At 28.6% G+C, this 13,595-nt stretch overlaps 1 protein-coding gene across 1 annotated transcript; it reads left to right on the top strand.

Moving 5' to 3' along the window:
- Positions 1–6,208: 6,208 nt before the first annotated feature.
- On the top strand, positions 6,209–7,357 carry LOC103859712 (late embryogenesis abundant protein 19). Its single transcript, XM_009137285.3, has one exon. It carries the CDS (start codon positions 6,339–6,341, stop codon positions 7,167–7,169), a length of 831 nt encoding a protein of 276 aa, XP_009135533.1. The 5' UTR covers positions 6,209–6,338; the 3' UTR covers positions 7,170–7,357.
- Positions 7,358–13,595: the final 6,238 nt, after the last annotated feature.

Genomic DNA, 13,595 nt, shown 5'->3' with positions numbered 1-13,595 from the left:
TTGAGAGGATGCATACTAAAAATGAAATAGATTTTAGCATCAATAATGTATATACGTCTATTACAAATTAATAATTTACGTTTGCAAAAAAAAATTATTTATTTATTTAGTTAGTTTACTTTTGTTATTCACATGTTATTAGATACTTTTTGATGTTTTGTCTATGGCTTATTTTAAATTTAAAAGTTAATTTCATTATTCGCATTAGAAATGTAAATATTTATTATTTTATTTTGATATATATATTTTTATTATATTTAGTTCTTAATTTTTATAATATATATATATAATTATATTTTTAAATAATTAAAATATTAACCCTCTCTGGCATCGATTCATGTTAATGTAATGTTTTATGATATATTTTGTTAATATATTTGTTCAATTAGTTTATATTTGATATATATGTTACATGTCTCTTTGAGTAACCCGTAAAAAATATATTCATAAAGCTATCAACAATAACTTATTTCATCGTATAATTACTATAAATATTTATTTTATCATATATATATATTATTTTTTCTTTTTAATAATACTCTAACTATAAAAAATATATTTTTATGTATTTGGTGAGGGTTTTGAACAATTTGTTTTTTTTTTTTGCATTTGGATTAATATATAGTTATATATATACAAATGAATAGATATATATATATATATAAGTATTTATTACATTAATAACTAAAATATAATTGATTAGTTATTTAAATTTCGAATTAACATAAATTAAATTCATTAGTTTAAAAAATAACAGATTAGTTAGTTAGTTCCTTAATTTTAGGTATGATGTATATTTAATAATTAAATTAGATATGAATAGAAATAATAGGAAATATAATTAAATATAATGGTCCAACCTAGACTATTTGTAAGTAGATAAAAATTGCTTCTGTTTTAATAGTATTGATTATCATAAAATATAATTAGAAATTAAAATTGAATGTAGTTTTGGTTTATATACGAAAATTTAAATAAAATGAAATTAATTAATTTCAAAAATACATTTACTAATAATTTTTAAAGATTTTGTTAGAAATAAATATTTATTTCTATTTTATTTTTTTCAATTTTTTTTTCTAATAAAATAAAAATCATGATTTTTTGATGAGTGATATTTTTATTTGGACCATCATTTAAATTTTATATTAAATGTATATCACTAATGCGCATATATATAATATTTTTAGCTACTTTAATCATAATATCTTTTATATCTTTTAATTTTTTAAAAAAAAAATTCTAACAAGTCTCTTGAAAAAGATTATAATAAGATCTTAATTGTCATAATTGAATATAAATATCTTCAACTAATTTTGTAATTAGTAATTGAAATGTTACTAAAAAGAATAAACTTATATCCTATTTTATCAATTTTATGATATATCTATCATTTTAAAATAAAAATTCTAATATATTATTAAACAGAAGTCATGACTTTTTTGTGTGATTTTTTTAGTTTGGACCATTCCTAAAAAATATCAGATTTTACATAAGTTCATTATTATATCTTTTAATATCTTTATTCTTTTTATTTGAAATACAAATGAATATATTTTAAAATGTTTTAACAAAAATCTTTTTAAAATTTTCTTAGAATCTTTTAAATTTACTTTCAAAAATTAGTTAGTTTTAATTTAAATTATCAGAAAAAATTAATTAGAAATTAAAATTGAATGTAGTTTTGGTTTATATACGAAAATTTAAATAAAATGAAATTAATTAATTTCAAATACATTTACTAATAATTTTTAAAGATTTTGTTAGAAATAAATATTTATTTCTATTTAATTTTTTCAAATGTGTTTCTAATAAATAAAAATCATGATTTTTGATGAGTGATATTTTTATTTGGACCATCATTAAATTTATATTAAAATATCTAGATCTGCAAAACTAATATATATAATATTTTTAGCTACTTTAATCATAATATCTTTTATATCTTTTAAATTTTTTTTAAAAAAAATTAAAATTCTAACAAATGTCTTGAAAAAGATTATAATAAGATCTTAATTGTCATAAATTGAATATAAATATCTTCAACTAATTTTGTAATTAGTAATGAAATGTTACTAAAAAAATAAAATTATATCCTATTTTATCAATTTTATGATAATATCTATCATTTTAAAATAAAAATGTTATATTGAACAAAATATGATAAAATTATTTTAAATTGATAAGTTAACATATTTTATTTTCATAAATATAAATATATGCTAAAATATAATATGCTGGTAGAACGGGTTAATATTAGTAAACTATATAATACATGTATAAAAATTTAATTTATCTTAAAAATTTTAATATACAGTAATTTATTATATAAAATTAATAAACATTAAAAAATACCTAAAAGAATCTAGCGATTTGAATTACAGATCATGATTATAATAAATTAAATACAAAATTGTTTTCATATATATTGTTTCATGCATTAAAAAAATTAGTTTAGCAATCAAATGCAAATTCAATAGGACAAATATATAATAAGCAACATATATATATATATGTGATGATTTTAATTTACAGCATGAAAACTATAAAATTATTATATTTGGCATAATTATACAAACATTTAAATATGTGAGTTACATTAAAAATATATAATAATTATGTAAAACAAATATCTATATATATAATATATAAATGTGAAAAATTATACCCGCACGGTTGTGCGGGTGGAAATCTAGTTTAAATTAAAACTAACTAATTTTTGAAATTAAATTTAAAAAGATTCTAAGAAGATTTTAAAAGATTTTGTTAGAACATTTTAAATATATTCATTTGTATTTCAAATAAAAAGATAAAGATATAAAAGATATAATAATGAACTTATGTAAAATATGATATTTTTTTAGGAATGGTCCAACTAAAAAAATCACACATGAAAAGAAGTCATGACTTCTGTTTTAATATATTAGATTATTGAATATGTATAATTAGTTGATGTTTCGCACTTTGTGTGGATTAATATATCTAACCATTTTTAATTCTAAATTTTATTTTTATAAATAATAATAATTAAATTAGATACATATTTAAAATTATTATAAATTATAAAACTTCAAAATTCGTAATCAATGTATTAAATTATGTTCTTTTCTTTCATAGTTTTATTTATGCGATGCAGATTTTAGATTAAAATATTTTCTATAGTAATAATTCAATTAGAAAATTTGTATTTGAAATTAACACATATTGTACTTTGACCGAAAAGAAATCATGTGGTATTAAAAGGATAATAAAAATCACAAATATAAAACATTGACAAAATAAAGATAATTTAAGAGTGTTTAATCCAGTAAAACTGAACTATTTAAAATCGAACCAAACTGGAATAGAAAAATAGTTTGAATTTGATAGTACTAAATAAACCTAATGGATGTTATTTTTAAGAAACTGCAGTATATAAATATGGTTCAGTAACAGGAACACGTCTCTGCGTTTTAGGGCGAACCACAAGTTGGCTGATATAATGCAAAGGTGGTTAAAGGTGGTTTGAAGTAACAGCATAGGCTAGAAGGTTTACAAATTCATTACTTTTGCATTGTATAGATTTGCTTTATCCTCTTCATAGTCTTTTATAGTTGATGTAAATGCTCATTCTTTCTATATTGATCGATAAATTTTACATTTCATCAAAAAAAAAGATTCAGTATATTAAGCGATGAAACCAAATAAACCGATTAATTTAGATATATTAGTATACTTATATATAAATTTTATAATAGTCTGTATTTGACCAATGTTTCCAATAAAAATAAGAGAAATTGGCTATAATACTAGTCATTAAATTATAAACTTAATATAAGATAAAAGTAATCATGATATTATCGGTATATATTGTTAATATCTATTTATTAATTAAATATCCTAAATATCATGATAATTATATATTAAATATATATCTATATATATATATTTAGAAAATAATAGTATATATCTTTAGAATAGGTTAATGTTTATTAATTATCTTAAATACCATGATAAATATATAGATATCAAAATAAAATTTAAATAATATATTAATTAAACTAATGACTTATCCTTAAATTATGAAAAATATGACAAGTAAGCAAATTAACTAAAATTATGGATAAGATGATATATCAACAAATTCACTTTTCAAATAATAGTATAGATCTTTTTTTTATAGTTTAGAAAGATATTGATAAGTATATATATATTTTTACAAAATTTAGAAAATATCATAAATATATATTAAAATTATATTTTAAACATATATATATATATAGTAAAATATTTTGAATATATATAACACATTTCTAAAGTTTTAGGAAAACAAATTCCCTAAGAAAGCCTTTTTAAATTTATTTTCACAAAAATAGTTCTCAAAGTGGAAAATGATCAAAACAAGTCTTACTAAAGAGTTAAAAAATACATTTATACCCTAGGGAAAATTTTTATCTAAACCTAGAGTTTAGAGTTAAGGGGTGATGTTTCGAGGATAGATTTTTAAATTTTAAAAAGGTAAAACTAAAAGTTAAAAATTTTAAAATAAAAAGAAGCTATTTTGGTCATTTTACTCTTTGAAAGCTATTTTTGTGACAAAAAATTTAAAAATGTCTATTTGAGATTATTTCCCTAGGAAAACCTTCTTAAATTTGATATCTAATTTTCATAAAAATAATATATATATATATATATATCTTCTTTCCTAATAAGCATATAAGTTAAATTCAAAAAATATCATACATACAGTAGAACCTCTATAAAATTAATACTCGATAAATTAATAATTTCCATAAATTAATAAAAAATTTCGGTTCCAACTTGGGCTGGTGTAAAATATGATACAAATCGATAAAATAATAAGATAATAATATTTTTAAAACTTCCATGTAAATATATAGTCCCATTAAAATCATAAATTAATAATCTCTCTCTATATATATCTTATATAAGTATAAACTAAACATTATATTGTTTATTTTATATTCACAATAAAAATACTTCTATTTTTTTAATATTTTAATATATTTTGATAATATTTAGTAAAATTATTTCGAAAACCACATAATAATTATATGAAATATAAAAATATACATCAAATAAGATAATAAAATAATATGAAAGTTAAATTTCTAAAATTTACATAATTTACATACGGTAAAATAAAATATTTTCTTGTTTTATTAATAAAAATATTCAAAATAGAAAAAAATAAAAAAAACTTTTGTAAATTAATATCTCTATAAATTAATAAAATGTTAAAGTCCCAACATTATTAATTTATAGAGGTTTTACCGTATTTAAAACGACCTTCATACATACACATACAAATTATTTTTAAGAGTTTAGTTATACTTTTACTAAGGCATTCATGAAATCCAGATTTTTTTTTACAAATGTAGGAAGATGTCATATCACATTTATGAAAGTATTTCTAAACTCTTTTAAGCACAATATTTCCCAATGAATTTTGTTTTTAATGAAAAAAAACAGAATTTCTACTTTTAATTATTTTCAAACATTTTAATATTTATTTAATTTCATATTTTTAATAAATAATTAAGTAAAATTGTAAATAATGTATAATTTTCATTTACCCTTTTAATAAAACATAACTTTTTCACTTTGATACTTAAAGACTATTTTAGAAAACAAAACTTGAAAACTTTTTAAAAGATTTGTTCTATAGTTTTAATTTTATAATTAACCAGCAGTAAAAAAAGTTTTATCTATTATAAGCAAAGTTATGTTTCTTTTTTTGGGTGTAAAAGCAAATGTATGTTCTGTTCTATAAACATTAAATCAAATATGCGCCCAATCATTGTATATGCCATCAGAGGTTTATAAGGACTATATTGTTGGGGCTTTATTCGATATCATGCCTGATGTGTAAAAACAACTTGCATCTTGTTTGTATGCAAGTTGCAATCTATATAACAACGGTTAAGTGAAGGTTGCTGGAGGAGAAATTTTGTTTTGGTATGGACTATATGTCACGGAACAATGAGATAATAAAGATTTAAGAAGCCTTTCTCTTTTCATTTTTAACATCGTGAGTCGGTTGAGTATTTTCCAGCAAAATCGATCTTCGCTAACATATATATAACACGTGTAAAGAACCACTTAACACGAATCCAAGATCAAAACGACATAAGAAGCAGGTACTCACCACGTAGTTGGACAAGTGTCATCAACCCTTTCTCGTGTTCCACATACATAACAGAGCCATCACCTCACAAATCCTCGGAAAAACCCACACATAAGCTTTTCATGTTGTTTATTTCATAACTGAGAGGAGAAAGAGTCTAGATTATTAAATTATAAAACGTGATTTTGTAATCGTTAAGTGTGGAGTAATAATGGGTTTAGGGAGGAGAGTTATCGTATCTTTGGTAATTATGGCTATTGTAACGATGTGTTGTGTCCAAGGCACCATCGCCAAAGAAGCGGCTAAGGGTAAATCATGGACTGATTGGGCCAAGGAGAAGATCGGTCTGAAGCATGAAGAGAAGATCCCGACCACTCACACCACCACAACGGTCGAAGACAACGCTTGGGGAGCGACTGATAAGGCCAAGGACGCTAAGGACGCCGCCAAACGCAAGGCAGAGGAAGCCGTTGGAGCTACTTACGAGACAGCAAAATCGAAAGCAGGCGAGACTATTGGCTCCTTGAAAGACAAGGCATCGCAGAGCTATGATTCAGTAGGTCAAGTTTATAAAGACAGTTTCTCGGGGGATAATAGCGATAAATCATGGACTGATTGGGCTAAAGAGAAAATCGGAATCAAACACAACGAAAACTACCCTAACATGGGGGACACGGTGTCAGAGAAGGCTAAAGAAGCAAAGGACGCAGCCACACGCAAAGCGGGAGACGCTAAGGAGAGGTTGGAAGAAACGGTTGAGGCGGCTAAGGAGAAGGCGAGCGATCTGACGAGTGCGGCCAAGGAGAAGGCCGAGAAGTTGAAGGAAGAAGCGGAAAGAGAGAGTAACAATGCGAAGGAGAAGAGTAAAGAACACTACGAGAATGCAAAATCCAAAGCTGAGGAGACTTTGGAGTCTACGAAAGATGAAGCGTCTCAAAGCTATGACTCAGCTGCTAAGGAATCAGAGGAAGCTAGAGATACCTTGTCACACAAGTCAAAACGAGTTAAAGATACTAGCTTCAACGAAGACGATGAGCTCTAGAATGTGGTGGAACAAATTTCAGATAGGAGTTTGAACGGTTTGAAAGATGGATAGTATGTGCATCGTGTCTGAATCTTTCTTTTAATGTCTCTTTTTTTCTCCTTTTTTGATGGTTTCGTAATGCATGTGTTGAGCTCTTCTGGTATGCACAAATCTTACGTTTCGAGTGAAAAGGCTGGTTGTAATTACGCGGGTTAGTTAGTGGGTTTAACCGGTCCATTTGAGATTAGAAGCATAATAACTTGCGTGACTACAGCTAATACAACTCGTTGTTAATCATATCAACTGCCAACGTCGCCAAACGACATCATTTGAGTTGCATGTTGGTAGTTTCACTATTTGGAGAAAGACTTGTTGCCTTGTTAAAGGATCAAACGAATTTACCGATTAGATATTAGCTATTTATATAAGACTTATTCTTGTGTTCTTCGCCCTAAGTTCACTGACCAATAGGATTATGTTATTTTAAATTTAATATTTTTTATAAAAAAAATAAAATATTATCAAATTATATTATCTTTTTAAAATAAAAAGATAAAAAAACTTAAAAAAATGCAGTAATTACAAAAAATATTTTTAATGTCATTAGAAAAAAACTAAACCCTAAATTTTAATTCCTAAACTCTATATTCGAAACCCTAGACCCTTGGATAAACTCTAAACTCTTAGATAAATCATAAACACTAAATCAAAAACACTAAACACTAAAACATTCAAGGGTTTAGGATTTTAGTATTTAGTGTTTTTGATTTAGAATTTATAATTTATCCAAAAGTTTAGAATTTACCCAAAAGTGTAGGATTTCGAATTTAGGGTTTAGAGATTAGGATTTAGGGTTTAAAGATTATGATTTAGGGTTTAGTGTTTTACTGACGATGTTAACAATATTAAAAAAAAATCTTTTTTTTTATAACTACTATTTTTTTTACTTTTTTATTTTAAAAATATAATAGAACTTTGACAATATTTTATTTTCTTTTTTTAAAAATGTCGAATTTGAAATAATGAAATCTTATTGGTTGGTGAACTTAAAGGTTCACCCTAGGAGTGAATCCAAAAATTATTCTTTATATAATTAAGCCCGCCCTTCTTATTATGTTAGTTAAATATGATACTAATTGGAATATGTGGCCACATGGATTAACATAAGATAAAACACGTAGATGATTTATTAACTAAAATTTCGCTTTTAATCCGTTGGCTTGGCTATTTTCCCTTCCAGTGGTCGAGTAGTGGCTGATAAGAGGAAGTGGTTGCTCACTTCACATCAAAAACTTATATAATAGCAATACAAGCGCCTTTTACAAGGTGGTTCAATTCACTTTTCCCAAATAAATTAACAAAACTTATCAACTCTACGTTTGCTTATGAATTTTTTTTTGCTAAAAGTATAGTCATCTTAGGTAAAAAGTTAAAATCAATATTATTCAACATCCACTTTTTGCTAGCGTCAGATGTGACTCGATGGCTTTACTTTCTTCTTTCTTGTTCCGAAGGGTTGGAGTTTCAATTGCGGGTAATACGGTAGGAGTATAGGACCAATTATGAATGAAACCAATTTGCTTTTTTTTTGCTAAATAACAATGAAACCAAATTTAGATGTGTGGGACTATAGATTTTGGATCTCTCTCTCCTCATCTCTGCCTTCTCTCTACGACAAAAGAACAAAAAAGCAAAATCCCAGACCTTGCTCCGGCGTTAGGAGACACCGGCGGCGGTGCCGGTGTGCGTTAGCTCCGACGCCGGAGGCACCTCTTCCCTCTACCTCCTTTTCTCTTTGCTTCCTCACCCACATCTCCCTTGCCGTCAATATGTTTGCTTCTGTGGTATGTCTCTCGCCAGCCCGAATCCTAAATCTTCCCGGGAAGTGATAGATCTGATGGTCGGGTTGCCGTCTGGAGAATCAACGAGGCGGTGGGGACTGTGGTGTGAACGGAGTCGGTTTTTAAGGTACGGACACCGTCAGATCTCGTTTTCGATTTGTAGATCTCGTCGTTGTTCGTGGTGGTGTCGGCGCGTGAGGTCGAGTGAGTCTCTCTTCTCTGTACTTCATCTGGTTATGCGACGGTGGTCGTGTGGAGAGGTGTTGGAAGCTTTCTGCGTACCGAGGCTTGGTGTCTCGTCTTCGGTTCCGGTTTTGCCGCCGCTCAACAGAGGCTTCGTTGGTTACTGAAGGCGCGTACCTAGCGATTCTTGCGGCTGTGTGGTCGTGGCTCCACTAGGATCCTTGCGTGTGAAGCTCGAGTGGGCCGGGAGACTCTGTCGTCTATGGCAGACTATCCAGTCTACAACAGCGTCTCTCTGTTTGTCTCATCTCATCACGTATCAGGTTCAAGTTTGCTCGGGTCATGTGGATCTGAGAAGCTAAGGTTTCGCTGTATCAATTCTCGTTGTCTCTCCAGCAATGGGTGTTCTTGCAGCGCGTAGGAGGCCGGGTTTGGGTTCTCCAACTCGGGCCAAGGCGTCGTTTTGAAGGTCGTTTGAGTCAATCGGACTTCGATCGGCGAGGAGACTTGGTTGAAGATTAGTCATCCCAGTGCTTTGGAGGCTGCTTGGCTTTCTAGCAGACTAATCTTTACTTCTTATGCAGAAACTGAAGCTCTTGAATTGTTGATTATGTCTACATTACATCCTGCAGTTTTATGGTTGCACTTTGCTTGCTGGCTTCTGGTCGTGGCATCGTTGCAGCCTGCGGTCTAGTGGTTCTTGAGGCTACGGGTTTCTCTGTAAGTCTGTTGTCCTTCTCCCATTCGACCTTAGAGCTTAATGTCAGTCGAGAATGCAAGTTTGAAGAGATCATCAGAGATTAGCTACTCCGGCGATGACACGAGAAGAACCGGCATCCAAGGCAACGAGGTAAACCTCACCCTTCAAGTGGTCATCATCGTCGGATGAGAACGATCAATGATATTCTAAGGATTGCAGAGCGTTCTAGCGGAACGTGTCGGTATGGTGGGCGCACGAAGCTAGTGTCGTTATGTATGATTTAGAAAATTTTGTTCGAATCAAACTTGTAATCGAGACTTGAATGCCCATTTTCGGGATGTTTTAATAATAGTAAATATTTATTAAAAAAAAAAAAAAAAAAAAAATTTAGATGTGGGAGAAATTCTATTCAAAACATATAAACAGGTGCCACTTATTTAGATACCAAAAGATATATATACACGTTTATAGCTCACTCTCACTTCTCACATGGGCTGATGGGCACACACATTTTATGAGTTCGCCTGACTCTTCTGTGGTCAAGAATGTCACAATGTGGCTATTCTGATTACATGTCATGTCCTTTTTTGTTTCCCGTCCTTTGGTGTAAATTTTAATTTTTTTGTTGCCTTCTCTATGCAATATTTTTGGTACATTTCTAATATTGTTTTTGTTCAAAGTTAAAATTTTGATAGTGTTCATCTTTAATTTTGTTATTGCATTAATAATCTTAATATTGTTAGACTAACAATATTAATTCTTTTGCAGAAAAAAAAACAATATTAAGTCAATAGGTCATTAACAGAACATAGTTGAAGCAAATCTAAATCTATAGACAATATAGTCCACAAACACCAAACCATAAAAAGGGACACACCAACACATCCTTTATGAGGCCAAAATGGTTTGTTAAGCCACAAGAAATTGCACTGGAATACGATGCCAGAAGTAAATATGGCAACCCATTGGTTGATGAGAAATAATAATGCTATAAATATTTATTAGGTTAGTTATAGTGAAAGGAAATGTAATGGGGCGGTGGCTTGATAGGGGGAAGTTGAGTTCCATTATTTTTTAGGCACAACTAACCAATGAACATGGCAAATAAAAGTTTTATCTAAAACCCCTTACTATTTTTTAATTTAGAGCTAAATAATAAGAAACAAATTGGATGATATGTTAATTTTAGAAAGAAAAATAATAATTTAAAAGTCTTAAATAGATATATAATTTTAGCCGTTAGGGATAAGAAAATATTATTATTTTATAACTATGTAAATCATGTTGAGATAACCTAAGATATGGCTTTGTCCACTAAAGATAATTTGCTTCAATTTTCCAGAAACCCATTTCTGTGGTTAGAAAAAAAGAAGAAGAGAGTAAACAACATGGCTGCAATGGTCACACCAGTCAGTCATCAGTTGGTTGGTTAAAGCACGTGCTACTGCCCGATCCTTATTCTCAAATATCTTAATTTTTGTTCACCCTTTCCCGGCTTGCCACATCATTATGTAGCTATACATAATTTATAAAATAATGTATTCTAACTCTTGGAAAAATCGAAACCGTATTAAATTTCGTTTTTATTATGTATGGTATGGACCATTTAAATTATTCCCGATAGCCACTTGACCATCAAGATTGTATTTTCGTGTGGACACCATTCTTTTCTTCCACCATTTATTTGATTGATTTTGTGTGGATCGAGCAGTATGGTACTTTGATTTTATATCTTGTATATTTTGCTTTGATATATTTGGACGAACCATTTCTTTTTTTTAGTTTATTGCTAGCATTAAAAGTATTAACAGAAAAATTATTCATGCTTAGAAATACTGGCACTATTTGTAAGACAAACATATAATTCAAATGTCTAATTTTGCTTTCTATAGTCGGATTGATAATCAAAAGTATTTATATGCAAATTTTAGATAGATATATTAAAAAACTTTGTATCAATTGGAGCTTAGACGCTTCTAGTGATAAGAAAATCTAAGATTGTGGAGATTAGCTTGAATGTCGGTATAGAATTCTAATTGTTATAGAACTAAAACAAACGTAAAAGCATTCCAAAATCTAAGTTGTAATATGATTATTATATTTTTGGATAAACATACTTATCTCTATTCAAAGGTTTAAAAGTGTAATTTTTTTGCCAAGCGTTTAAAGGTGTAAATATTGTTAACAGTATATAGTTGCTGAGTAGGTAAAATATTGTCGTGTCCAGTTTTAGATTAGCATTTATAGTTAATATGTAACAGAGTTAGTTGTCTCGTATATGATGAGAACAAAGAGAAGTGAGAACTGGAGATTACGCGGAAGAATGAAGGAACTTGTCGAGAGAGAGAAAATCGAACGGTACGTTCAGTTGTTCTTTTGCAAATAGTAGGAAGTGGATTATTTGGTCTCAAGGAAACAGTTTCTCTTTTTTCCCATTTCTTAAGTTGTAAGTTCGTGGGTGAATCCGCAGCAATTTGCTTTTTGTACTCTCTTCTATGAATTTATGAGAAAACTAGCCAAAGAAACTTGTGTTGTGTTATGAGTTAGGAGTGTTTGTCCTAAGGTTTAATGGGGTTTTAAGCTTGTGTTGTGTCTCTAGTCCTTGGCTCTGATTGGGTTCAAAATTTGGCACCTTATCAGTATATACAATATGTAGGCCGCAACGTGTACACCTAATGTAATTATTCCAGCGAAAAGACTAGAGACAGGAAGCTAAAATGTAGAATCATACTACGTCGAATCAAATACTTTTATCAATGGTCAATGATCCTTAATTAATGGTTTAAATCTATGTTTCCAGAAAATATTGGTCAACAATCAACATCTATTTAATTAGTTTAGTTTAGGACCTTAGGTTTTGTACTGTTCAATAACATTAACTTGCAAACACACACAAAAATGGAACAATAGAAAACAACCATGGTATAAGTTGAAAAGTCAAGTATTAACCACGGATAGGTCATACATGTTCATTAATCAGTATATTAGGAAAATAAAATATAACCGGACAATGAGCAGCCCTGGCGGCAGCCGGCAGCAGTGTTATCACCGGCCATTCCGACACGTTCTGAGACTATTAACTTTAGTATTTGTTTAGTTTCCTCCTTCTAGATGCATTGTTGATCTCAGCTACATTATTTAGTAACTGCAACTTCTTTTTATATAGTAATCATAGGGAAATATTCCTCGAGGGACATGTGACACATTAACACATCACCAAAGAAAAATGACGATATGAGAATTACAAACTAAGAGCCATTAATTTCTAAAAGAGTTGAGGGGTTCCGTTTACGGATAGTTTTCTCTAACATTTATCAAATTAAAATATAATAATTTTGAGAAAGTATTAACTTTTATATGTTTATAGTTCATAAACTAAGCAGAAATATTAAATTAGCCATGGTAAAGTTTCTCGTACTTCTTATTTTCCTGAGAAAATTCTTAACACGTCTTCTCAAAATAATAACATTTATCGCCACGTTGTAGACCTCTATTCTGATCAATCACTAATCTCATTCCGGAAGAATCATACGACGAGACTTAGTGGTGAGTTGAAAAAAATGCACAAGAGATTTTAAAATAACCATTTCTTTGTTGCTCATGGTATGTATGTTCACATATAAATTTGCATCTAAATTATATGGTTAAACATGGTTGTATAATTTAATTAAACGCTTCCCTATCTCGCCAATCAAAAATACTAAAGAAGTCTACAACCGA

This window comes from Brassica rapa, chromosome A03 (assembly GCF_000309985.2).
Source record: "Brassica rapa cultivar Chiifu-401-42 chromosome A03, CAAS_Brap_v3.01, whole genome shotgun sequence".
Classification (NCBI taxonomy): domain Eukaryota; kingdom Viridiplantae; phylum Streptophyta; class Magnoliopsida; order Brassicales; family Brassicaceae; genus Brassica; species Brassica rapa.
This window is presented reverse-complemented; position numbering and strand designations above follow the sequence as displayed.